Source organism: Prionailurus viverrinus, chromosome A2 (assembly GCF_022837055.1).
Source record: "Prionailurus viverrinus isolate Anna chromosome A2, UM_Priviv_1.0, whole genome shotgun sequence".
NCBI lineage: Eukaryota > Metazoa > Chordata > Mammalia > Carnivora > Felidae > Prionailurus > Prionailurus viverrinus.
Window position 1 is genome coordinate 131216210 of NC_062562.1, and position 25652 is coordinate 131241861.

General features: G+C 40.8%; 1 protein-coding gene across 2 annotated transcripts in view; it reads right to left on the reverse strand.

Annotated features, from left to right (window-relative positions):
- DOCK4 (dedicator of cytokinesis 4) overlaps window positions 1-25652 on the reverse strand; it is a 432507-nt gene that overhangs the window by 143173 nt on the left and 263682 nt on the right. For both annotated transcript variants that reach the window (XM_047849499.1, XM_047849498.1), the window contains exons 14-16: window positions 20170-20294; window positions 19207-19369; window positions 13582-13688 (exon numbers count right to left, since the gene is read on the reverse strand). In XM_047849499.1, coding sequence (XP_047705455.1) covers window positions 13582-13688; window positions 19207-19369; window positions 20170-20294 — 395 coding nt within the window. The remainder of the gene's footprint in view (window positions 1-13581; window positions 13689-19206; window positions 19370-20169; window positions 20295-25652) is intronic.

The following is a 25652-nucleotide window of genomic DNA, read 5'->3' on the forward strand; positions in this document are numbered from 1 at the left end:
TTAAAATGATGGCCATATAGCAACACAAAGACTACTTCCCAGTGGCAAGAGGACAAATACAACCACACACACGTGGGGGGATGAGGTTGTCATTATACCACTGCAGGACAGTACAAAGGAACGTATCATAATCTACAGTGTATTTTTACTACAGATGTTGAACCTGAATCTACCACAACTACAGATTCCACTTCATAGTAAATATAAGGAACAGAATAACATGTTGAACAATACTATAGGGCAGCAACTAGAAGGCAGTAACTTCTGCAGGATGTCTGGCTTTGTCTCTTCAAGTCTGATGTCATAAAAATAGGGATTGTTCTAGACTAACACATAAGCCAAGTGCAACATATGGTCCCAGAATTGGACCAGTGTGCTGAAAAGGATTTTTTTTTTCAGTTTAGACATTGACTTAAGCTCCAGATCAGATAAAAAAAAAATCAGTGATTGGAAAACCATTAACTGAAAAAGTAGATTACAAAATATAAATATTATGAAGCAACCAAGATGTCCTTCAGTAGGTGAATGGACAAACTGTGGTACACCCAGACAATGGGATATTATTCAGTGCTAAATAGAAATGAGCTATCAATCCATGGAAAGACATGGAGGAACCTTAAAAGCACATTACCAAGTGAAAGAAGTCAATCTGAGAAGGTTACATGCTGTATGATTCCAAATATATGACATTCTGGAAAAGGCACAACTATGCAGACAGTCAAAAGATCAGTGGTTTCCAGAGGCTGCTGGAGCAGGGATGAGTAGGCAGAGCACAGAGGAGTTTTAGGGTAGTATAATATTATTATATTTTTAATTTAATTATTTTTATTTTCATTTTTTATTTGAGAGACAGAATCATAAGCAGACTCCATGTTCAGCATGGAGTCCAACATGAGGCTTGATCCCACAACCCTGGGATCATGACCTAAGCCAAAATCAATAGTAGGACACACAACTGACTGAGCCACCCAGGCACACCTGGGCAGTATCATATTATAATGGCCATATGGCATTATTTCTTTATCCAAACCTACAGAATGTACTCTACCAAGGGTGAATCTTCAGGTAAACTATGGAGTTGGGGTGATTATGATATGTCAAAGTAGGTTCATCCTTGGTAAAAAATGTGCTGTTCTGGTGAGTGACTTTGATAATGGGAGAGGTTATTCATGTGTAAATAAGAAATTTACATCCTCCTCTCCATTTTATTATAAATGTAAAATTGCCCTATAATGTCATTTAGGTATAAAAATTCATGCAGAAAAATATCTAGAAGGATACACACTAGAGGACTAATAGTTAACATCATCCAGGTAACGAGAGTATAATGTTTATATTTTATTTTGAGTTATCTCTATACTTCTTTGTAATGATTAAAGTGATTTTTGATTACAAATCTGAAAAAAATATTTGAACAGATATAGAACTGGCATAACTTAGGTTATTCTGAGTATAAACTTTAAAACTCATATGAGTTTTATTCCTTAAAATTTCTTTAAACATCTTCAAGGCTAGTGTCCTGGTCACAGGAAGGAGGTTAAGCACAAAATCCTTCGGTATTCTAGAATACTGTGTGTGGTTCATAAAATATTTCTAAATTTTAAAATAATAAATTTTTAAGAAAGACCTAACGAGTTCAGAGAAACAGAATCAGATTACAAGATGTTCTTACTAGCAAACCTGCCCAGTAACAGGAGTACCTATAAACACAATAAACAACCTCTATAATACCCTTCCAACGTTATAACTCCAAATGCTTTCTTTTATTACTGTGAGATATTTCATAGAGACAGCAGAGCGCATGAAACACACATACACAGTTTAGAGAATCATAACAAAGTGAACACTTCAAATGTCTTCGGAAAAAGTGCTTAGGCAAAATAATGTTCTGGAAGCCTAGAATGCCATCCCCTCCCGTCTTATTCTTGGTGTCAGGGCTTGGAACACAGCAAGTCATAGCATGAGTCACAGCGCATCCCACTGCCCCTATTTCCTGCCTGGGTCTGGTCTGGTCTGTGGGGTCAGGAACATGCTCTGGTCTGCCATCCTTGGCCTGACTTGTGCTCCATCTGTCTAACCACCACTTCCTACTGTGACTAAAGTCTCGTACAAACTCAGCGGACATACTGTCCAGCTATTTCTAGGCCTCCCCCTCAGGAGCTAGAGCCGGCCCTAGTCTGCCAAGCTCCATCTGTTCACAGGAATTCTGCCCCTATAGATAAAGCTCTTATCCCCCCACCCATCGAATGATTGCCTAGCTTGTGAACACTTCCGGCACCATCTTAGAATTCCTGCTTGATGCGCTCATCTAGCTCCGCCGGTAGTCATGGACTGACCACTTCTGTGATTGATGATACAATGACTGTGTCATGTGCTTAGGGAGCACTGTGAATACAAGATTTGACTGCCTTCTCCTGGGCCAATCATTGTGGCTGGATCAGTGTCGCTAGCCCTGGTTCACTTCACTTCTCCCCAGCACTGGGGGGTCAAGACCTCAGCAGGTGTGTCTGAGGTGTGACACCTGACAGTTTTTATAGCTAAACTCCATCACGCTCAGTCAAGTACAAATACAAGAATTAACATAAATACTAGGACACAAAAGCTATTTCAAGACCTTCTGCTAAAAATGCCAGGCGTGCGTGCATGTGTGTGTGTGTGTGTGTGTGTGTGTGTGTGTGTGTGTGTGTGGTAGGGGAAGGGGAGGTGGAGTAATTCAGTAAAGTAAAGCAGAGAATCACTCTTTGGTCTCTATGAACCTTTTGATGATAACATTTGCCAGGGGTTTGACACCGATTATTTTTGTCCAGTAGGAGTCAAAGGAGATAATGCTAGGTATGGGGTTAGAGTTGGAGGTTTTAATCTATTCCTGAAGAACTTAAGTGGCCTTGAGAAATTGCACAGAACAATTTCAGAGCAAATCTTTTGTTGTTCTCTGAGGTTCTCAGCATGCGTCCTTAACACATCATACAAACACTGGAGATTTCAAAAGCCATCCCAGAAATTACCATTTACGAGGGTTTACTACATATCAGGCACCGCAAAGCACTTTAATGCATTTTCTTATTCTTGTAACAACCTCATGAGGCAGGACACTGTAACCTGAGAAGCTTTGTGATTTGCCCAAAGTCACATCATCAGAACCACAATTTCTGTTCATAACTACTATAGAACACTGCCTCCTTCAGATGGTGTTTTAACCAAGTCTTGAACTTTGCTATAATGAAGTACACATTGATTTATAGGTAACATACTGAATGGTGGGTAAGGCTAGGGAAGACCAAAAAGTTCACTTTAAAAAAAAAAAAGGTGTATTTGTGGGAGATACTCTGGGAGGCAGCTTCGAGTTGTCTGTGCTGCTGAAATGGTTTCATGTCATATAAACCTATGAGGCCAAGAGCGAGATGACTAGGCTCTGTTCTGAAACCACATGGAGCATGTAGGATCATTTGACCTGGACGCAGTGGGAAGCAAGGCCAGCCAGGAGCAGGTAAGGCATGACACAAGAGCTTGGGAATACAACATGTGAGTGAGAGATCATCTTTTCGTTTACTTGATGAAACAGAATCTACTGAAGAGAAACTGAATTGAGAAGCAGTGAATAGAAATGGGGTTCTAGAAGGTGGGCCTATAGGGTAGGGGCAGGTGTCAACCTTTAGAGCTGAAGCCATAAAGGTTGTCCAGCCTTTCATAAGGAAATGCACAGTTCATTAGCAAAAGCCAGGTAGTGATGAAGAATAAGCAGTAAATTCCTTGGGCCTTCTACAGCCAGTGGGGAGAAGTATCTGTGCTGGGAGGGCAATTCCAAGCCAGGGTATGGAATGGAGAAAACAAATGGGTATGAAGAATCCCCCTCCCCCACCTCTCCTAAGAGTCAATTAGCTCACAATAATGAAGATGTATGGTGTGGCACTGCCCGTGTGTTAATTGGAAATACTGGTACAACAGCCATGGTTGCGTGTTGGAATGCTCTTGAGTCTGAGGCTGACCACCAGAAAGCTGCAGCTTCCCACCAAGCTGTACCACATGTATTGAAAAGTGGTTTTGTCACCATGGTACAGTCCAGTTATACGTCTACACTAGATGAGGGGTGAAATATGAATCGTTCGCATACTGGGGACGCTCGCGCAACAACTGCTTTGGGTTGGGCACAAGGACAACTTTTTTCTATCAAATCCTATGCAGGCATGGTACAAGGCAATGAGGACATGAGAATAATAAGACCCTGTTGTCCCTGTTCCCTTGTGACAGACACAGCTAATGTATTACCTGTGTTATGGATATATGATGATAGACGAGGGGACAATTAACTGAGCCACTCTTTCTGGGAGAAACGAGGCAACATGACCACAGCCTCTTGAGGCTGCTGCTGGATTACAGGAACAAAACAATGTCATTGTCACAGTAAAGGACAATTCTCTGTGTTTGCTTCGATAGGCTGGGATCTGTGCGACTCCTCTCAAAATGGCATGAAGTTAATTTATTACAAATTAGACAGGAAGAAGTAAGAACCAGCCCTCTGCTTGACTACACTTGAGATTAAAATCGGACCTGACAGGACAAATGTGCTCAGACTCTCCCAGAAGAACTAAAAGCAGGTTCTGGGAAGCGGTGGTGGTCTCAATCTGCTTTAAGATGACACAGCTTGGCTCACAGACTATTCCTCGGGCCAGGGCTGAAGCCAGTTGATAGAGCAATGAATGGTGCATTGTGCTAGAGACTATTTGTTTGACCCACCATTTTAGCTGTGTGAAAGAGAGCTGCACTGGTCAGTCCTGAGCAGTGTTCCAGAAACGGGGTATCTGCAATAATATAAGCTATGTGATGGAGCGATGAACATATGTATAATTTATGCAGAAATAAACACATACTGAAATCCAGAGTGCATTAATCAACTTAAGGGTCTGTAATCTACAGAAAGTAAAGAATTAAATTTAAAAAATACAGTGAGTCAGACAATCCAATTGGCACTATATTTTACCCGTTAATCATAACCAGATTTAAATAGTTGTGGCAGCAAAATACCTTCTTTTAGGGACTCTTTCAGTATAATTAGCCATCCTGAAGGATATTATTAAAAATTGATTAAATTCCTATTTGCCAGTCCTTTAATTTGGTATTAAGAATGTACCAAAGAAATAAACAAAGTCCCTGTCCTTGAGGGAATTATGCATCTGGCCTCTGCACCATTAAGACCCATGACAAAGTTGTGACTAGGGCCGCTGGGTTCCAGCCCTGCTGAGGAAGGGAAATCAGGCCTCATGGAAGAGGGGCTGTTTGACTTGAGTCAAACAGAATCAGAGGCTCGCCAAGCAAATGAGGGAGTGACATTTTATGTAGAAGAAATGGTACATATAAAGGCACTGGGAGAATAAAAGCACATACATGAGACTATGGAGCCATGGCAATTAAGTGCAATAGCACAAAGGTTAACTTAGTTTCAATAAATATGCTAAGGTTATGTAAGATGTTAAATAAGGAGAAGCTAGGTGAAGGGTATATGGGAATTTCCAGTACTATTTTTTGCAATTCTTCTGTGAGTCTAAAATATCTTATAAACAACCTTTTCTTTTTTTTATGGTACAAGTATATTGTGACAACTATATGCACTTTAGTAAGGCTGGAGCATGGGAATTTTCAATGCAAAAAGGCCTCAGGAGGCACCTGAGTGGCTCAGTCAATTAGCGTTTCACTCTTAGTTTTGGCTCAGGACAGGATCTCACAGTTTCATGAGTTCAAGCCCCACGTTGGGCTGTGCACTGGCAGCATGGGGCCTACTTGGGATTCTCTCTCTCTCCCTCTCTCCCCACCCCCCGCCACACTGTCTCTGTCTCTCTCAAAATAAATAAATAAACTTAAAAACAAAGCCTCAGAACTGCCTTAAACCTCTCAATTAGGAAAATCCCAAGGTGATTCCAATACTCACCTCTGGTTTCAATTCCCTAGATTAAGTACAGCCAAAGAGGTAGAGCTGAGAAGTTCTGCAACCATCTATTTATATATGGAGGATGCATGTGAAAAGCCAAGGAAAACTGTGGGTTTCTGTCCATACTGTGGGTTTCTGTCCATAGCCGGCATGACTGGGGGCAGGAGGAAAGCTCAGTTTGGGACCTGCTGAGTTTGAGGTGTCCCTGGCAAAGCCAGATGTAGATGGTTAGTAGGCTGGTAAAAGCTGTGGGCTGGAAATCCAGTGTGGCTCCTATCAGCAGAGACGTGGTGAGCTAACCCATGGAATAGCCTGAGACGGTTTTAGATTATAGAAGTCACACACATTGGCCAAGGATGAAAGGTGTGATAACACTCATATGTAAAGGGTGGATAAAGAGAGAGAGGTCCTCAAAGGAGAAGAAGGATGGAGCTCAGGAGAACATTGTAAAGCAGACCAAGGAATGTGGGTTTTTAGGAAGGGTAATCAATAGTGTTACATGTTACAAGGAAGGCAAGTAAGGAAAGATTCTGAAAGCGGCCAGTGGCTTTAGCCACTGTGGGAAGAATGAAGATATGCTGGTATAATCTGTTAGAATGAAGGGGCTTTCTAGATGTCACATTAATAACCTTCAGTGTTAAGACCAAGTCCACCTATTAAGTTACCTTAGCCTTCTTTTTCTTTTTCTGTTCAGCATGGCATGCTTTTATGCTAAACTTATCAGCTTACTTTTAATTTTTTGAATTTTACAGGTGTTGCATTTTAAATTTCTCTCACAGTGAGTGATAAAACAAGAGTTATGTGACCCAGGATGGCACTAGTGACTTCGAGGGAGAAACTTCATTTGAGCTGTGGGGACAGAAGCAGCTTGAGGAACAAATGTAATGCAGGAAGGTGGAGACAGTGAAAGAAGACTGGCCTTTCATGCACACAGACCATGGTGGGAAGGGAAGGAGGACTGTGGGGCTATTTAAAAAGTCTTGTTTTTGTTTTTAAGAAATAGGCTTGAGCAGGTTTATTAATCTGAGAGAATACTGCCAGAAGAAAGGAAGCAGACATAGTTGCAGGAGGAAGAGGGGACATTGGGAGGAGCAGAGTCTCCAGGGAGTCAGGAGGGAGGAAGATCCTGAAGGAAGCAGGTGGAAGAATGACCCTTGGAGAGAAGGAGCCTTGTCCCGTCATCTGAGACAGGATGCAGGAGGGAAGGGAAGGAGGCAGATAAGCCTGCAGGTGGTAAAGGAGACAGCACAGGAAGTGAGGCAAGATCCTGTCCGACAGCTTCTGTCTTCTCTGCTAAGTAGAGGGAAGTGGTGTGACAGGCAGAATGGTGCAGTCTTGCCAACAGCTCTCATGGGGGCTGATCTGGAAGAATTCACGGTGAATTGGAAACAGCCACCCTTTCTAAGCTGTGTTCCCACTGTCAGAGCTTCTCATGTCTCTCTCTGCCTTGACTACGACGGTTTCATCAACAAAGAAGTTTTAAATTTTATACAGTCAAACTGACAACTTTTTTTCTGTACTTGAGTTCTAACCTGTGAGCCATTATTAGGAAAGCCCTCCTTACCTGAATATTATAAAATGTTCAGTCATATTTTTAAGGCTTTTTTTGTTTGTTTGTTTGTTTGTTTTTACCTTTAATCTGAAACTTGCTTTGTTAGAAGAAGCAAGGTAGCTCTTTTGCTCCAACACCCATCGTGGTCATCTCATCACTACTTATTAAATGGGCTATTTTTTTTATTCAATGATTTGAAATCTCCTCCTCCTCCTATCTTTTCTACTTTTTCTAAAATAGTAAATTCAAGACTGCAATTATCAGCATGCTGTGTGCCCTCCTGCCATGGGAGAAGGATAAGCATTATGCTCATAATATGGTTTTACAATCATAAACTCCAAGTGGCCTCAGGCTGAAAGTGAACTTGCTGGCTCAGTACTATGAAAAAGAAAACCATGGCATCAACTAGACTAAAAACAAAAGTTGTTAGAGTTGGCAAGTATCCCACACCTCTTCAAATAAGCAACATTGAATAACCCTAATCATAAGACAACATAGCTACTTATGGTACTTCTATGGAACTAATGCTTCCTGATGGGTCTACTCAAAGTAGGTCTGCCCAAAATTAGACAACTTACAGGCATCATCCCGGGCCTCCTTTGTGGTCGAGGAAGATCGCTGGGAACACCTGTCTTTTAAATTGCTCAAGCTCAAATAAATGAATTTTCCTATGCCTTATGGATCGGAATTCTAAACACGCCCATAAAAAAATTGTATAAGGGCTTGAGCAGATTCAAAGCTCTACTTCTGAGAAAAGTTTTGCCCTTGCCAGCAGGTCCATGACAGGCAACTGGTATCAGAAAAAAAGTGGTTCTATGTCTGGAAGTCGGTACCAGTTGAGCTCCTCAATGCTTCTGCGGAGAAGCAAGCTCCACTCCCTGTCCGCCTGGCATTTTAGGTGTAATGATGTCTCTAAAAATCAACTATGAATCTTGGTATTATTCATACTCATTTAGAGGAGTCAACCTGGACTTGACTGGACACTTAGCACCTGCCCCAAAACACTGTCTGACCTGTAGGTGTGAAAGCCCATACTTGATATGCCATATGAAAGTGATCCATTCTTCTATATATTATTAGGAAGCTGGAAGCTCAGTTTTAACGACCTTAGCCCTGCCTTTTCTGGGTCAAGATTTAATGTTACACAGAGGCAATATCACCAACACTCATACAAAGTACCATTATGCTTTTTGGAAAACTGTAGCTAAAGACATTGCCTGTCATATATCTTACATAAAGCACCTCTCACCTAATGGTGAGATAAACAGATCATTTTAGTTCTAGTACATTGAACTCTATTTGTTTTACTGACTTCTAAATGGAAGGAAAATTTCCAAACTCTTTCTATGAAGCCAGCATCACCGTGATTCCAAAACCAAACCAAGACGCCACTAAAAAGGAGAACTATAGACAAATTTCCCTGGTGAACATGAATGCAAAAATTCTCAACAAGATATTAGCCAACCAGATCCAACAATACATTAAAAAAATTATTCACCATGACCAAGTTGGATTTATACCTGGGATGCAGGGCTGGTACAATAACCCAAAACAATCAATGTGATTTATCACATCAATTAAAGAAAGGACAAGAATCATATGATCCTCTCAACAGATGCAGAGAAAGCATTTGACAAAATACAGCATAATTTATTGATAAAAACCCTCAAGAAAGTAGGGACAGAAGGATCATACCTCGAGATCATAAAAGCCATATATAAAAGACCCAACGCTAACATCATCCTCAATGGGGACAAACTGAAAGCTTCAGGAACATGACAGGGATGTCCACTCTCACCACTGTTATTCAATACAGTATTGGAAGGCTTAGCCTCAGCAATCAGAAAACACAGAGAAATAAAAGGCATCCAAATCAGCCAGAAGGAGGTCAAACTTTCACTCTTCACAGGTGACATCATACTGTATATGGAAAATCCAAAAGATTCCACCAAAAAACTGCTAGAACTGATCCGTGAATTCAACAAAGTTGCAGGATATAAAATCAATGCACAGAAATCAGTTGCATTCCTATACACCAATAATGAAGACAATAGAAAGAGAAATGAAGGAATCGATCCCATTTACAATTGCACCACAAAAAACATAAAATACCTAGGAATAAATCTAACCAAAGAGGTGAAAAATCTATACACTGTAAACTATAGAAATCTTATGAAAGAAATCGAAGAAGACACAAAAAAATGGAAAAATATTCCCTGCTCCTGGATAGGAAGAAGAAATATTGTTAAAATGTCGATACTACCCAAAGCAATCTACATATTCAATGCAATCCCTATCAAAATAACACGAGCATTCTTCACAGAGCTAGAACAAATAATCCTAAAATTTGTATGGAACCAGAAAAGACCCCAAATAGCCAAAACAATCTTGAAAAAGAAAACCAAAGCAGGAGCCATCACAATCCCAGGCTTCAAGCTATACTAGAAAGCTGTAATCATCAAGACAGCATGGTACTGGCACAAGAACAGACACTCAGATCAAGGGAACAGAATAGAGAATCCAGAAATGGTCCCACAAACGTATGACCAACTCATCTTTGACAAAGCAGGAAAAAATACCCAATGGAATAAAGACAGTCTCTTCAGCAAGTGGTGCTGGGAAAACTGGACAGCGACATGCAGAAGAATGAACATGGACCTCTTTCTTACACCATACACAAAAATAAACTCAAAATGGATGAAAGACCTAAATGTAAGACAGGACGCCATCAAAATCCTCGAGGAGAAAGCAAGCAAAAACCTCTTTGATCTTGGCCGCAGCAACTTCTTACTCAACATATCTCTGGAGGCAAGGGAAACAAAAGCAAAAATGAACTACTGGGACCTCATCAAGATAAAAAGCTTCTGCACAGAGAAGGAAACAATCAGCAAAACTAAAAGGCAACCGACAGAATGGGAGAAGATATTTGCAAACAACACGTCAGATAAAGGGTTCATATCTATCAACACCCAAAAAACAAAAAATCCAGTGAAGAAATGGGCAAAAGACATGAATAGACACTTCTCCAAAGAAGACATCCAGATGGCCGACACATAAAAAAATGCTCCACATCACTCATCATCAGGGAAATAAAAATCAAAACCACAATGAGATACCACCTCACACCTGTCAGAATGGCTAACACTAGCAACTCAGGCAACAAATGTTGGCAAGGATGCAGAGAAAGAGGATCTCTTTTGCACTGCTGGTGGGAATGCAAACTTGTGAAGCAACTCTGGAAAACAGTCTGGAGGTCCCTCAAAAAGCTAAAAATAGAACTACCCTACGACCCAGCAATTGCACTACTAGGTATTTATCTAAGGGATACAGGTATGCTGTTTCGAAGGGACACATGCACCCCAATGTTTATAACAGCACTATCGACAATAGCCAAAGTATGGAAAGAGCCCAAATGTGCATTGATGGATGAATGGATACAGAAGATGTATATATATATATATATATATATATATATATATACACACACACACACACACACACACACACACGTATATATACGTGTGTGTGTGTGTATGTGTATATATATATATATATATATATATATATATATATATACATACACACACTGGAGTATTACTTGGCAATCAAAAAGAATGAAATCTTGCCATTTGCAACTACGTGGATGGAACTGGAGGGTATTATGCTAAGTGAAATTAGTCAGAGAAAGACAAAAATCATATGACTTCCCTCATATGAGGACTTTAAGAGACAAAACAGATGAACATAAGGGAAGGGAAATAAAAATAATATAAAAACAGGGAGGGGGACAAAACAGAAGAGACTCATAAATATGGAGAACAAACTGAGGGTTACTGGAGGGGTTGTGGGAGAGGGGATGGGCTAAATCGGTCAGAGGCACTAAGGAATCTACTCCTGAAATCTTCGTAGCACTATATACTAATTTGGATGTAAATTTAAAAGAATAAATTAAAAGATATTCAATTAAAAAAATAAAAATAAAAAATAAAATAAAATAAAATCTTTTGTCTTTGGGGGCACCTGGGTGGCTCAGTCAGTTAAGTGTATGACTTTGGCTCAGGTCAGGATTTCACCGTTTCTGAGTTCGAGCCCTGCATCAGGCTCTGTGCTGACAGCTTAGAGCCTGGAGCCTGTTGCAGATTCTGTGTCTCCCTCTCTCTGCCCTTTGCCCACTCACACTCTGTCTCTGTCTCTGTCTCTCTCTCTCTCAAAAGGAAATAAACATTAAAAAAGTTTAAAATATTTTGTCTCAGTATTTTATTTTACTTTTTCAATTTTTAAGTTTATTTATTTATTTTGAAAGAGAGAGAGCAAGCAGGGGAAGGACAGAGAGAAGGAGAGAGAGAGAATCCCAAGTAGGCTCCTACACTGCCAGCACGGAGATCTAGGGGGGCTCAAATTCACAAACCCTGAGATCATGACCTGAGCCGAAATCAAGAGCCAGACTCTTAACCAACTGAGCCACCCAGTGCCCCATCTTTGTATTTAACACTGTAAGCTTCTTTAAGTCACTTTTTGAAGTAGAAGAAATAGAAGGGACAGAAACACAAGGGACTTAAACTATTTTGTTAGCCGCTATATTTCCAGTACCTAGAATACCGACTGACTTGTAGTTTGTGGTCAGTAAATTCATTGAACAAATAACTAGAAAATGAATGATTAACGAAATATGCACATACACATGCATGCACATACCAGGGGAGGCTGCCAGGTTGTTGTGCATCATCCCTCATTTTATTAGCAATAATCCAAATGTGAAGAAAGTTTTTGTTTGTACTCCTTCATTCATTCAATAAATCTTTGTTGCACATCTACCATGTGCCAGAACCCCTGTGACCCAAGTTGTCATTCTTGAGGGACTCATAAATCTATTGGAGTAAACTGAGGGAGCATCAGACAATTATGGGACAATATTATGAGTACAATGGTAAGAGATGTGTGCAGAAACCCTGAGAACTCAGAGGAGGGAAGTTGACCAGCTAGAAACACAGGGAGTAGGGGCAGAGAGTGAGGACCATTCTTCTGATAAAGGTTGTGGTCAAGGTGAGCATCCAAGGATGAGCAGGAGTTAACCACAGGGAGAGGGAGAGGAAGAGAAGACTCCAGGAGTGCCATTGGCAGAGGCAAAGCAGAGAGAACCAACAGCTAGTGAGGGAAGGAACTAGAAGGAGCTGGATGTGGCCATGGCATCAAATCCAGGAATGTTGAGAGGTGAAGCAGTAGGGGGTTGGGAAGCCTTGCACAATTCTGAGAAGCCTATGATTTATTTTCTATGAAGTCAGGAGTTTTTCAGGGGGGTTAAATTGGGAAGTGGCCTGGTCAGACGTGCACCTTAGATAGGTCACCCTGATGGGATGAAACCTGGAGACGAGACGCAGGTGGGCAGAACCAGTTAGCCCAGGTATTAACTGATTAGTCTGGAAAGTCATGTGAGCACAGAGACAGAGAAAGGTGAAGGAGAAATATTTTGGAGAAAACTGTATCTTTTAATTCTTTGTTTTATAGTTACTAGTATTTCTATTCTATACTTCTTCATTACTAGTATTTTTGGATAACTTCTAATGAGCTCTTGTTTTGTGAATTTTCTTTTTATTGCCTACTGCTGTATACTTTGTTCCCAAAGCTTTTATGACAATTCTTGACGCACAGAATAGAAAGTAACAACCGCTAAAGTTGTTATGACAAAGAACTGGCGATTCTCTACTTGCTTGGTGAGAGCAGAGGATAAGAAACACATAATGATGACCCTGCTAAATTCACTCCTGAGGGTATATAGATCTAGATCCGAAAGCATGTATGCAACGGAAAATTTTAAAAACTTATTTGTAAGGTTATTTAATACTCTCAGGGCAACAGAAAGGACTTTAATGTCAACACATAGACTTACCCACATATGTACACCTAAATTAAAAAAGATATAAATCATCTTGAAAAGAGGTTTTAGGATCACACAGAATACAGAGACAATGCCTTAAAAAAGATACGCTCCTTGCTAGCAATCTTCCAAAAGAGTATTCTTTTCAGTCATTTTTTTCTCTTTTCCAGAGTGGTAATAAGATAATGAATTAATAATTCAGGCCCATCGTCAACATCTGACTGACATTACCTTATGCACGATGAGCTCATGAGTGCCATCTGGAAGAGTCCTACCATCTTCCTGCATCAGGGGGACGAAGGAGAAACCAAACAATTTCTTCTCTCCTTTCTCCTTTGCTGTGAGAAAAAAAAGAATTATTTGCTTCTTTAAGCACCTATTTACAGACCTGTGTTCCGATTCACAGATTGCCAACGAGTGTGATCATCCAGAAATACAATCCACATTCAGCAGCTCCCTATACACAACAGTAAACAGCTTTTCTTAGGAGACCTCTATCTACAGTAGCCACCTTCCAACCCATATTCCTGCCCCATAATCTCCAAACTATGCTGCTTGACTAATTTTCTTCATGGGACTCTCTGAAATTATGTTTTAAAAAAAATTCTGGATTGCCTATTTTTTCTCATCACATCCTCCCCTCTATCCCCAGGTGAAAGCAGCACCGAGGGCAGGATCCTTCTATTTTATTTTATTCTGAGCTTGGTATCTCAACAAGTACCAAGAACATAGCAGATTCTCAGTACGTATATGTTAAATAAATGAAGAAGTGAGTGAATGAATGTGAAGTTCAATGTTTTGCTTACTACTTGTGCAAAGGTAGTTTCTAAGCTCTGCCTTGGTCTATAAAAGAACCTTCCCTATGTCCACCTGTGTGAAGACAGCCCTATGGAAGCTACCTCCTTGGGATCTTGGACGTGCTGGAAAACAAAATGAATTGCAGTCTATAGTTTAAGAAGAGCTTATTGCAGGAGTATTCTGTAAGATGGAAATGAGGCAATGAGGTTTTCAGATGCCCAATGAAGAATTACAATGGCTGGAAAGGTCAAGTATCATTGGCAATTATTTGTAGAGAAGGAAACTGAGGGAAAATGAGATCACATGATGTTGGGTAACCTGCTCTACATCCTGAGTACCATTCCAATTTTTTCCAACAAGCTTCCATTTCTCCAAAAATGGATAAAACGTTCAAAGAAACTGGTTGGTTCAACTGGACTGTCTCCTTGTATTTGGATGTGTAGGGAGGAGTTCCAGGGCCTTGCAGCCTATCGGGGGCTGGATGGTTATTCTTTCCCACTCATGTGTGCAAGTGGAGAGTTATACTTGATGGAAGAATCCAGCTTTGGAATGAGGATTAGAGCTAGAGGAGTGAGATATGGTGACCCTGAAGTTCAGACAAGAGGCTTTAGTAATACATCATTTCCTCATGATTGCTTCTGGCATTCAGCCACAGGGGAGTGGGGCACCACACAGAGAATAGTAATTTTGCCTCTCCAGTTTTGGCCTCTAGCATGGGGGCCCCCCGAAAATGTGATTACAGCAAAGGATTTTCTTTTAAAGTTATTAATTTCAACCCCATAAAGAAACTGGGAAAATATCAGTGTTTTTAAAAGTGAAATGAAAAGCACAGTGAAGATCTCTAGGATGAGATTTCTACATCAATGAGAAAGCTGGCTATGGAACTCATGATTTAGGGGAGAACACATACTGAGAAGTAATTTCCTAAGTTTATGTCACTATCTTTTTGGTGTGGTTTTTGGTATTCAATTTGGAAGGCTAGAAAGATTCTGTGAATGAGTAAAATTAGCAAAGGTTAAGAAACACAGCAACAGTTTCCCCAAATATGCCTTGTTATAAAAAAAAAAAAACTAAATAGCAAAGTTTAAAGTATATGGTCTTCTGTCCCAAGTTACTAGATCAGCATTAATAAATTGAATGGATTATTAGGCACAATATGATCCCCTTTCACTAATGAGGACCCTAAGTTCATCGATTCTACCTCCTAATTTTGCCAATTCATTTTTTCTAATACCCCAGCTCCAACAATTGTGCCCAGGGACCTCTGATTTACTGACCCTCTCTCCACGCCCATCAGCTCTCACTTCCCATTTCTACACCCCACCCTTCTAATCACTTAGGATCCCCTCAACCAGCTACTCCACACTTCCCATTATAATATTGTGGGTTGAAACCCAACTTGCACTTACACCTATGCCAGACCGATCTCACTTAAATTAATGCACATTAACCGCAGATGGACACTTAGCTGGGAAAACCTTCCACATATTTCTACCCAACTCACCTTTTCACTTTTCTAGATGGTGATTTCATCCATCCTCTTCCCTTCTCAAGCCTCCCATACCTCAGCCCTTCCCTCACTCTGAGCGGATGCAGAGAGGACTCCCACATGTTCCACCGAGGAATGCACCTGCTTCGGCTCTCCGGCACCATGCCTCCATCGTCCACTCAACCCAGAGCGCTGGACCCCATGCTCCCTTAATGCAAGGGAACTCCTCCTACACTTGTCCCATCTCTCTTCTACATCATCAGTTTTCCATCTCTACCAGATCATTTCCACCAAATATGCTTTAGAACTCTATCTTAAAAAAGAAAACAACAACAACAACAACCCTCCTGTGACCCCAGTTGCATTATAGTTACTATGTTACTATTTCATATCTCTGCTCTCTTGAGTTCTTTCTAGCAAAGCTTCTGAAAAGATTTGTCTGTACTTACTGCCTGCCCTTCCTTTCCTCTATCTCAATCTTGGACTCACTCCTGCCAGACTTTCATCACCACAAATCCACTAAAACCACTTGTCAGATTCAATGACTTCCATGATGCCAAACAGGGTGGTAATTCCTCTGTCCTCAACTTAATTATCATTGGCACCTGACATATCAGATCAATTCCCCTCTTGAAAATCTTTCTTCAATTAACTTCCTGGATTCTATTTCTGGATTCTCCTTCTACCTCACTGGCTACTCCCTCTTAATTTCCTTAATGGCTTCTTCTCATTCTCTCAAGATCTAAATGTGAAAGTACCCCAGAAATCCACCCTTGAACTTGCCTCTGCTATCTAAATTTACTCTTTAGGAATCCAATTGCATCCAGTCTCATGGCTCTGAAAATCATGGGCATTGGTGATATGCTGGAGCTGGCCTGTACTGGCTCACAGGAGATGACAGTGTGCATCTATCCTCAACTCCAAGTTCAGTGATGGTCATGTTGGTAGCTTGAATTTAGCCACGGTGGGAGCATTTACTTGATGGAAATCAGCAAATACTATAATTCAGGGCTCTCCTCTCCCCCAGGCCAAGTGCTGGTTATTAAGTATTTACAGCACAACAATGGGCCCTGTGTTGTCCTCAAGTTTGTCTCCAGCTTGGACCTCATTCAACTGTCTATCTGACATCTTTAATGTCTAAAAGACTTCTCAGATTTAATATGTAATATTTGGGTTTTGCTCTCCAAAAAGATTCTTCCTGTTGCCTTCCCCCACTTCATTAAATGATCACTTCATTCTTAGGCCAAAATCTTCAGGGTCATCCTTGACTTTTCCCCTTCCTTCACATCTAGTCTATCAATAAATCTGCAAAAAAGAACTGGCCTACTACCGTCCTAATGCAAACCACTTTAACCTCTTAATTGGGGGACTGCAAAAGCCTCCTACATGGTTTTCTATTCCCACCTACAACCTCTCATCTCAAAGCAGCCAGGCTTATCCTTAATCTAAATCCTCTAATGGCTCTCCTCCCTGCAAACAAAGTCCCAAGTCTTCCCCATGACTTAGAAGACAATATGGGATCTGGCTCCCCTGCTCTGTCTCTGGCCTCATCTCCAAACTCTCCCAGCTGCTCATTCTGGCCTCCTTGCTATTCCTTGAAAATGCCAAGCAGGTTTCAACCTTAAGCGTTTTATATTCACTGTTCTCTCTGCCTGTAATATTCTTTCCCCAGATACCCAAGGGCTCATGCCTTTATTTGTTTTAGGTTGCTGCTGATACATCTCCTTATTAGAGAGCTCCTTTCTGATCAGCCTTTGTAAAATAACAATACAGCATCATCACTTTCCAGCACCTAAATCCAATATAATCTTCTTTACTGCACTTATCAGTACCTGGTATAGTATGCATTTATTTGCTCAGATATTGTCTGTCTCCCCCTTTTAGCACAAAAGCTCTATGAGAGGAGGTATTCTGCTATGTTCACTCATGTATCTCCAATGCCCAGTAACGTGCTTGACACATAGTAGGTGTTCAGTAAACATGTGTGTCATGAATAAAAAATACTTTTTAAACAAATATATGTATACAGAGAAATATCTGGAAGCTCATGTGATGAAATAATTGCCTGGTTATTCATAGTTGATGGGATTATGGGGATTTTTCTTCTTCATGCTTGTGCCATTTCTTCTGAATTTTAACAATCGGTATTTAAAAAAAAACACTGAACAATGTTTGAAGTACAAGGACAAGAGGACACAAGTAATACGTTTTACTGAAAATAGCCTTTATTTCATTTTCCAAGTTCTCTATCTAAATTTCTCCAAATGCTTTCTCCCTTTTTTCTCAGTTCATCTTTACTTTCCTCTATCTTTTTCTTACCTTAAAGCTCAAAGCTCATATGAGGCTCAACTGAGAACTGGTAACAGGGATTGGGGAAGGAATGCTATGGCACCATTCCAAGTGCTTTATGCTTTCCCCCTCCAAGTCCTTTCCATGACACTCCTCTGGGAATTTGGAAGAATGTTAAGACCTTGCTAGTCAACTCCCTACATTCTAAGACGTCCACAAAAGCAAAACTACTGGAGCTTCCTGAGCCAATTCCAAAAACATGCTATCATCCCTGTAGTGGACAGTCCTCTTCTCTCTGAATCCTGGTGCACTACACAGCGCTCAGGTGAAGTCACTGCTCATCTATTGGCAATGCCCCCATTCATTCCAGACTAAAGAGGAGTCTGCTGCTTCTCCAATAATGTGACTCTTTTGTACCTACCATGTATTACACTGTTCCTGAAGCAAGATTCACCAGAACCTTCTCCAGTCACAATGTATACTTCTGGTAGTGTCTAAGACACATTTCAGGGACACAGGGATACCAGAAGATCCCTGGACTGGGGACTGGAGTGGGCCAGGAGTAGGGGCTTGAGAGGAGAATTAAAATAGAGATGTCAAGAAATGACAATTTTAGGGATAGCAATGTTCACATGGGCAAAACCTATAACATCTCTACATCTTGGGTTTTTTAAATCTGTAAAATGAAGCGATTACTTCATGTCATCTCTAAGGCCTATTCGGACTGACATTACTAGCCTGTCATTAGAATACTGTCTGAGACTGCACTGTGATGCAGGTATATGCAAATCAGATATATATCTGAGCCAATCAGAGGCTTTCCTAGGCACTTTACAGGCCTAGAAAACTCCTCCTGAGTTCCCCCCCGGAGGTGTCTGAGAGCTGGATGAGCTCTCTGCTGGAGAAGCAGCAGGTGGGTCAGGACTGCCCCAAGCACCATAAGCCAGACACGTTTTTAATGCCGTGTCTCCCCTTTCTGATCTTTCTAGACTATGAAAGTGATCAACTAATTTTTATGAAAATGAACACCTTAAGAAGAACCCTATAGACTTCCACAGGTATTTTTTCCTTCCTTGTCCTTCCTGTGTGTTTCCACAGACGTTACTGGTTCTTTGAGAAGAAGTGAGCCCACTCACCTTTCAGGACTCCACTCCCCTTCATTTCTCCCTCTCCAGGGTCTCTGGTTTGTCATACTTTCTGCAGAGTAGCCCACGTGGTCACTATAGCTCAGTAAGGACACTACCCCCACACAAGAGAGCCAGCCCCAAGAAAACACTTACTGGAACAATGCCGAAATTCAAAGCGGATGTGTGCGCCCCTGAATTTATCCACAGGAATAGGAAGTTTCAGCAGTTCGGACCACCTGGGACTGTTGTTATGATAAAGCACAAAGGAGTGGTACTCACTAGCTGGCGGCTCTCCAGAGCCGAAGGAGATAAAATCCTAACAAAGGAAACATGCAGGTTAAAGACAGCTTCAATGAAAGATTATTTGAGAAACAGCAGAGCAATTGCTTTGCTCTATCTGCCTGCTCCCCAAACAGCACTTCATGTGGGCCCTCCCTGGGCCCTCGCTGTTCTACACTTGCACCTGTTAGCAGGTGTGTCCACTTAATCCCCATGCACATCTCCCAGGGCCTCCGGAGCCAGGGGTGGACCTCTGTGACAAGTGCAAGATGGGCAATTGCACGCCCAATTTGGAGTTCAACTATGCGGCAAAGTCCTCAGCCTGCTGCAGTCACAAGCCTGTTCGGTGCCTCCCTGAGGCTCACGCGAAACACTCCTTCCATTAAGGACCTGCTCCTATCACCCCAATCATCAACAGCACCCCATTCCTCAAGCCCTGTCTTGACCAAAATGAAAACAGACAGGATTCAATGTGGTAGTTTTTATTTTTTTTAACCAGTCGCCCAAGACAAAGTGTTCATCTCCAAAAGTATGACAGATGAAAGGGGAAGAGTGGGGTGATACTAAAAATGCAACATTTAAGGAATAGCTGCTCCGAGGAAATTACTGCCATGATTCCTTAAACAATCAAACTATAAAAGCCTTTCTGTTCTTCTACTGTCTCTTCTGGAAGGTATTTCAGTGATTTAATAAAAAAGGACAGAAAACTACCCTGGGGCGGAGAAGAAACATAAGGTGGAAAAGACTGTAAATCAGAAGTTAACCAATCACATTAAAGATGAACCCCGAACAATGATGTGGAATTGTTTTACCAGAAAGTACCCACTATCCACGTACCTTTAAGATCTGGCCACTACTCTCCACAATGAACATAGTGACTTCCACATTTCTGGCCACGCTCTTCCCTCCTTTTTCAAATTCACCCCTTTCTATAGTGATGTACAAATCATTCCTCATTTCACCTAGTAGGAAAATTAAAACCATGGTTTTAGAGATAAATGTTTCTGTGAGTGTATGTGTGTGTGTATGTATAAATATATACATATATATTATATACATACACATACATACATATGTTTTTATATATATATTATATGTATATAATATATATATAACTTTTAAGTATAATAAAGTACTCTATCAAGAAAAAATTTAGTTCATAAAATGAACTGCTATAACATACATATAAAGTAAAATATATTATATTTACACTTTTATAAAAGGGCCCCCACCCTCATTGCTAATACCCAAGAAAAGTAAAGGCCAGCCTCTGCCGGTCTGAAGTTGCGACACTGAAAATGCACATTTAGGAGGTGAATACAGGGACGAAGAATGAAGGTGTTGTCAAGTCTCACCATTTTTCAATATTTCCCTCATTTCATTTATGAGGTGTGATTACAAAATGACAGCCTAGCAGGGTGGCTCAAAGAAGCCAGTCTCAATACTTTATAGACACAACACTTAGAGTAGAAGAAATACCCACATGGAATAAAATGACAGGACTGCAAAGGGTAGAGTTACAATTTAAATCTTTTTCTAAATTCACAGACAAAATGATCTCACTGCTGGAAGAATCCAGGTTAGGCTTTATGAACACAGATGTAGAATAATTCAGTTATGCAAGACAAAGTTGGCTTACTGTTCCTTACCATCAAGCTATAAAACAAATAAGATCCAAACTGCCATATTCTATGAACACATACACCAATTTTTTTTTTCTCAATTGGTTATTTATAAAACTTACTGCCACAAGAAAGAAGAAATTTGATGCCAATGACCAAACTTAGGCAAACACACTGACAGCATGCTTTTACCTTTCCTATGAGAATTAGATTACGGGTAAACAGTGAGTGAGAAAGAAGTAAACACAATGTTACCAGAAAGTTTTTGAAGATAAATACTGGTAAGTTTGGCAACGTTGAATTCACTTTTACTTAATATAGCTTTCAAACATTAGAAGAATCAAAAGCAATATATATTTTTTTTCCTAGTAAAAAAACCTTTCCACAAAAAGAAGCAGATCACTAGAAGAAACATAACCACACAAGTAAGCTCACAAAATTGGGAGATTTTTAAGACTTCCTGACAGCAGTGTGTACAAGAAAGTACCCTAACTTTCAAATCCATGGGGGAATACCAGTGTGACTGGTCACCTTCCTCCATTAAGACAAACTTTTGATGATGGCATCATTTGCCAGTGACCTGGACTGACCAGGAAACAGACGGGACATGAAACAGAGAAACTAAGTAAGTCCTATAAAGGATGAAATCTAAACCACCCTTTATAAAGAGTATGTAGAAAACACATTGGAAATAACTGATACAGTGGTCTCTGGCTTATGAATTTCTAGTTCTCTCATACAAATCAATTTGGGGAGGCAATGAACTTGGAATTCCAGGAGAAAACCAATATATTTCAACACATTTAAAATTATATCTGTGTGCTTTGTAGGTTTTTGTTTGAACCACCTCTCTCTCTTTTTTTAATTTTTTACAAAGTGGCTGAGTAAATATTTTAAGTTTGCTACTTAAAAGACTACTACTACACACATACACACACACCCTTAATAAAAGTGCATTTTAATGATTTAACAATACCATTACAAAATGAATAGTGCATTCACAAACTCCAGCCTCTAAATCAACCAATTTGAACAAAATCAAAATAGGCCTGATATGCTAGTGGTCTGCACATGTGCTATTTCAACACTATGTTTGGGAAAAAATTCTTGACGATAGTTCCCCCACTAACAGATTTGGCAGATAAAAAAGCAACACTCAAATCGAGGCAGATTAGAGCAAAATAGGTCTGTTAACAATAGCAAAATTCCTTTGCTTCTTGGAGTAGGTGACACATAATGAGTAGCTCTGCTTACAGACAGACTAAAACATACAGTGGTTGATGGGAAGTATGGCTACAGGGGTTTCTACTTTAGGAATTTCTCATAATGAGTAATTAGCTAGTCCAAACCACACGGGGCTTAGCTGTCCTGCAAAATCAAGAAGAAGTGTTTCCTGCGAAGGAGACTTCCACTCTCATCTCTTGGGAGGAAGGGCAACTCTGACTTTATCAAAAGCAAGAAGGGATGAGGGAGGTTTGTAAGGTGACCTGTTTTCCCCAGTCTGTAGGCTAGGCCTAAAGGATGAATAGGGGTGGTGGAGAGATTAATGTGTTTCCAGAGCTATGAAATTCTTTATCCATGTACCCACTACATGCCAGATATTATTCTAGGCCTACGAGACCCAGCAGTGAACAAAGCAAAAATCCTTTTCCCACAGAGTTTAGATTGCAGTAATAGGGAGGTCTTTAATACAGAAGCCAAATATATAGTATGTTGCATAATAACAGGAAGTTCTGCGAATAATAAGACTAAGAAGGCGCACAGGGAAAGCGGGTGTTTCATGACAAAAGACGTCACCGAGAAGATGAGAGATGTGAGTAAGCTATGGTATATTTTGGCAAAGAAGAAAAGTTGAAAATGGCATGAGCTTCCCAAACCAATCCATAAAGCCTGTTTAGCTTATACCATAGCTGGATTCTTCTATTTCTTCTGAATTCAGAAGCGATTGTGAATTCAGATAAGCCTAAAGGATGTAGGGTAAACAGGAAGATTAGAATAAAAGATCTGGACTCAAGTCTCTTTCTCTCTACTGTTTGCTCTGTGTGGTATCCGTCTAGATGGGGTAATATAAACCTCCAGGCCTCAAGTTTTTGAGTTATTAAAATGGGGGTGGGGTAAAGACAGGGGCGGGGTAAAAGAGGTGGTAGGAGGGACAAGACTACTTTGTTATGTTACACCGTTTCTGTGACTTACGGAAGAACTTCTGAAATACATACATTCATAAATTGAAACACTTTAGGCACATGCTTTACTTTTCTGGTCTTTAATGGTCATTATCCCTGCAACCTTTTCCTCTTTTGCAAACCTTTTAGCCTCAAATAAGATTTCTCTGAAAAGGGAATACACAACAAGGAGAACATTTCTCCTGGATGACATTCTACGTATGTCTCCCCAGGAATTCTGCAGCTTGCTATGTTCCAGTACTGCAACGTACCGTATCTTGCCAAAACGTGCAGAAGGATAAAGCTGAAACGTGCTAATTAAAATCAATACACCTGAGGTCAGCTCTGGAGAAAACTAATAAGCCCAAATGCTGTTAAGAAAGCATCTTGGGTAATTAAGAGAGAAACCATAAAGTGAGTATGAAATGGAGTCATAGCACTAGTGTGAAAAGCTATTTTCCTGACAATGTTTATTAACACCTTGCACCTCTCAAATTTAATACTCTGTAAATTTGATGTGCATAACACCTGTCTCTGTTTAGTAGGCCCACTGGCTTTGCACGTGAAGGCTTCGCAAAATATCACTGTAGACAGATAAATATAAGGCCACAACAATGGGAACAAATTCAAAAGAGTTCAGTGATTACAGTCAAACGGGATCGATTTATGGCTTGACCTCAATAGCCAAGAGGTTTCCATTATTAGCTGAAACCCTGATCTTTGATTCTATGCTGGGAATGCCATGGATAAAGCCCAAGCTCGCCACATCAAGTAAACTACTGCACTCAGCCACAGGCTAGCCAAGTGCCTTAGCTGGGCTGGATACTTGTTAATATTTATGGAACTGGAAAAGTTCCTGCCCTTCCGTTAAAAACAAATCGACAAGTGTCTGAGACGAGGGGTATTTCATGGACTGAGATTATGACAATGATGATGACGGTGGTGGTAGTAGATAGATGGCAGTTCCGTCCTTTGCCAAGTGCTATACAGAGAACAGCTCATTAAATTCTCACATCAAGGTTAAAAGAAGGCCCTATTTTTCCACCTTACAGATAAGAAAATAGGTGTATAAATATTTTTTTTCAATGTTTATTTATTTTGGGGACAGAGAGAGACAGAGCATGAATGGGGGAGGGGCAGAGAGAGAGGGAGACACAGAATCGGAAACAGGCTCCAGGCTCTGAGCCATCAGCCCAGAGCCTGACGCGGGGCTTGAACTCACGGACCGCGAGATCGTGACCTGGCTGAAGTCGGACGCTTAACCGACTGCGCCACCCAGGCGCCCCAAATAGGTGTATAAATATTAAGAAATGTCCAACATATTCTAAGTTTACATTAAAATCAAGTATTTTCAGCATGAAAAAATGTAATTTAACAGGGTGACAATGGCCATCAAATAACCTAGTGTAACTCAGCTTTCTTCGCCAGAAGATCAGTGCCTTAAGAAAGGAAGGTATCAGTCCTACTCTGCTCTGTGTTGGTCAGATCAGACTTGAGGCACTGATTTCAGTTCGAGACACCATCTTTACAGGACAGGGACAGACACAGACGGCATCATCTGGACCATAAACAATACAGAGAAAGGACTCAGAGCCCATCAGCGGAGGGATGAGGGTGACAAGAGAATTAAGTGAATTTAAAGATGTTGAGGTTTCAAGCAGAAAAACTCAACCCAATAGATAGAAACTAGTCCAACACCAAGAGGTCATTTTGAGATCTGTGTTCTCGGGTCATTATCAATATTCAAGTTATGTGCCAGAAAACCATCACTAGGAACCTGAGGGAGAATCCATGCACTGGATATATGGCTGGGCTGCATGGCCCTTCAGGCGTGTGGCAGGCAGAATAAGGACACCTCCTGTACCCCAAAAAGATGTCCAGGTTCTAATCTGGGAACCTGTGAATATGTTACCTTACACAGCGAAAAGGGACTTTGCGGTGATTATTAATTAAGTTAAGGATCTTGAGATGGGAGACCTTCTTGGATTATCAGGGTAGGCTCAAAAGAATTATAAGGGTCCTTATAAGAGAAAGAGGGAGGGGCACCTGGGAGGCTCAGTCAGTTAAGCGACCGACTTTGGCTCAGGTCCATGACTTGCGGTTCCCAAGTTTGAGCCCCGCGTCAGGCTCAGTGCTGACAGTTCAGAGCCTGGAGCCTGCTTCGGATTCTGTATGCGTGTGTTTCTCTCTCTCTGCCCCTCTCTCACTGGCCCTCTCTCTCTCTCAAAACTAAAAACATTAAAAAAAAAATGTAAAAGAGGGAAATTCAGAGACAGAGAAGGTGGTATGATGAGGGAAGCAGACATTGGAATGATGTGGGGGCCATGAGGCAAGGAGTGCAAGCAATCTCTGGAAGCTGGAGAAGGCAAGGAAATGAATTCTCCCTTACAGCCATCAGAAGAAATGCGGCCCTGCCGAAAGACCTGGATTCTAGCCCAGCCAGACCTGTGCGTACTTCTGATCTCCATAACTGCAAGATAAGACTTTTGTGGTGTTTTAAGCCACCCCTCTTGTGGAGATTTGTAAGAGCAGCTAT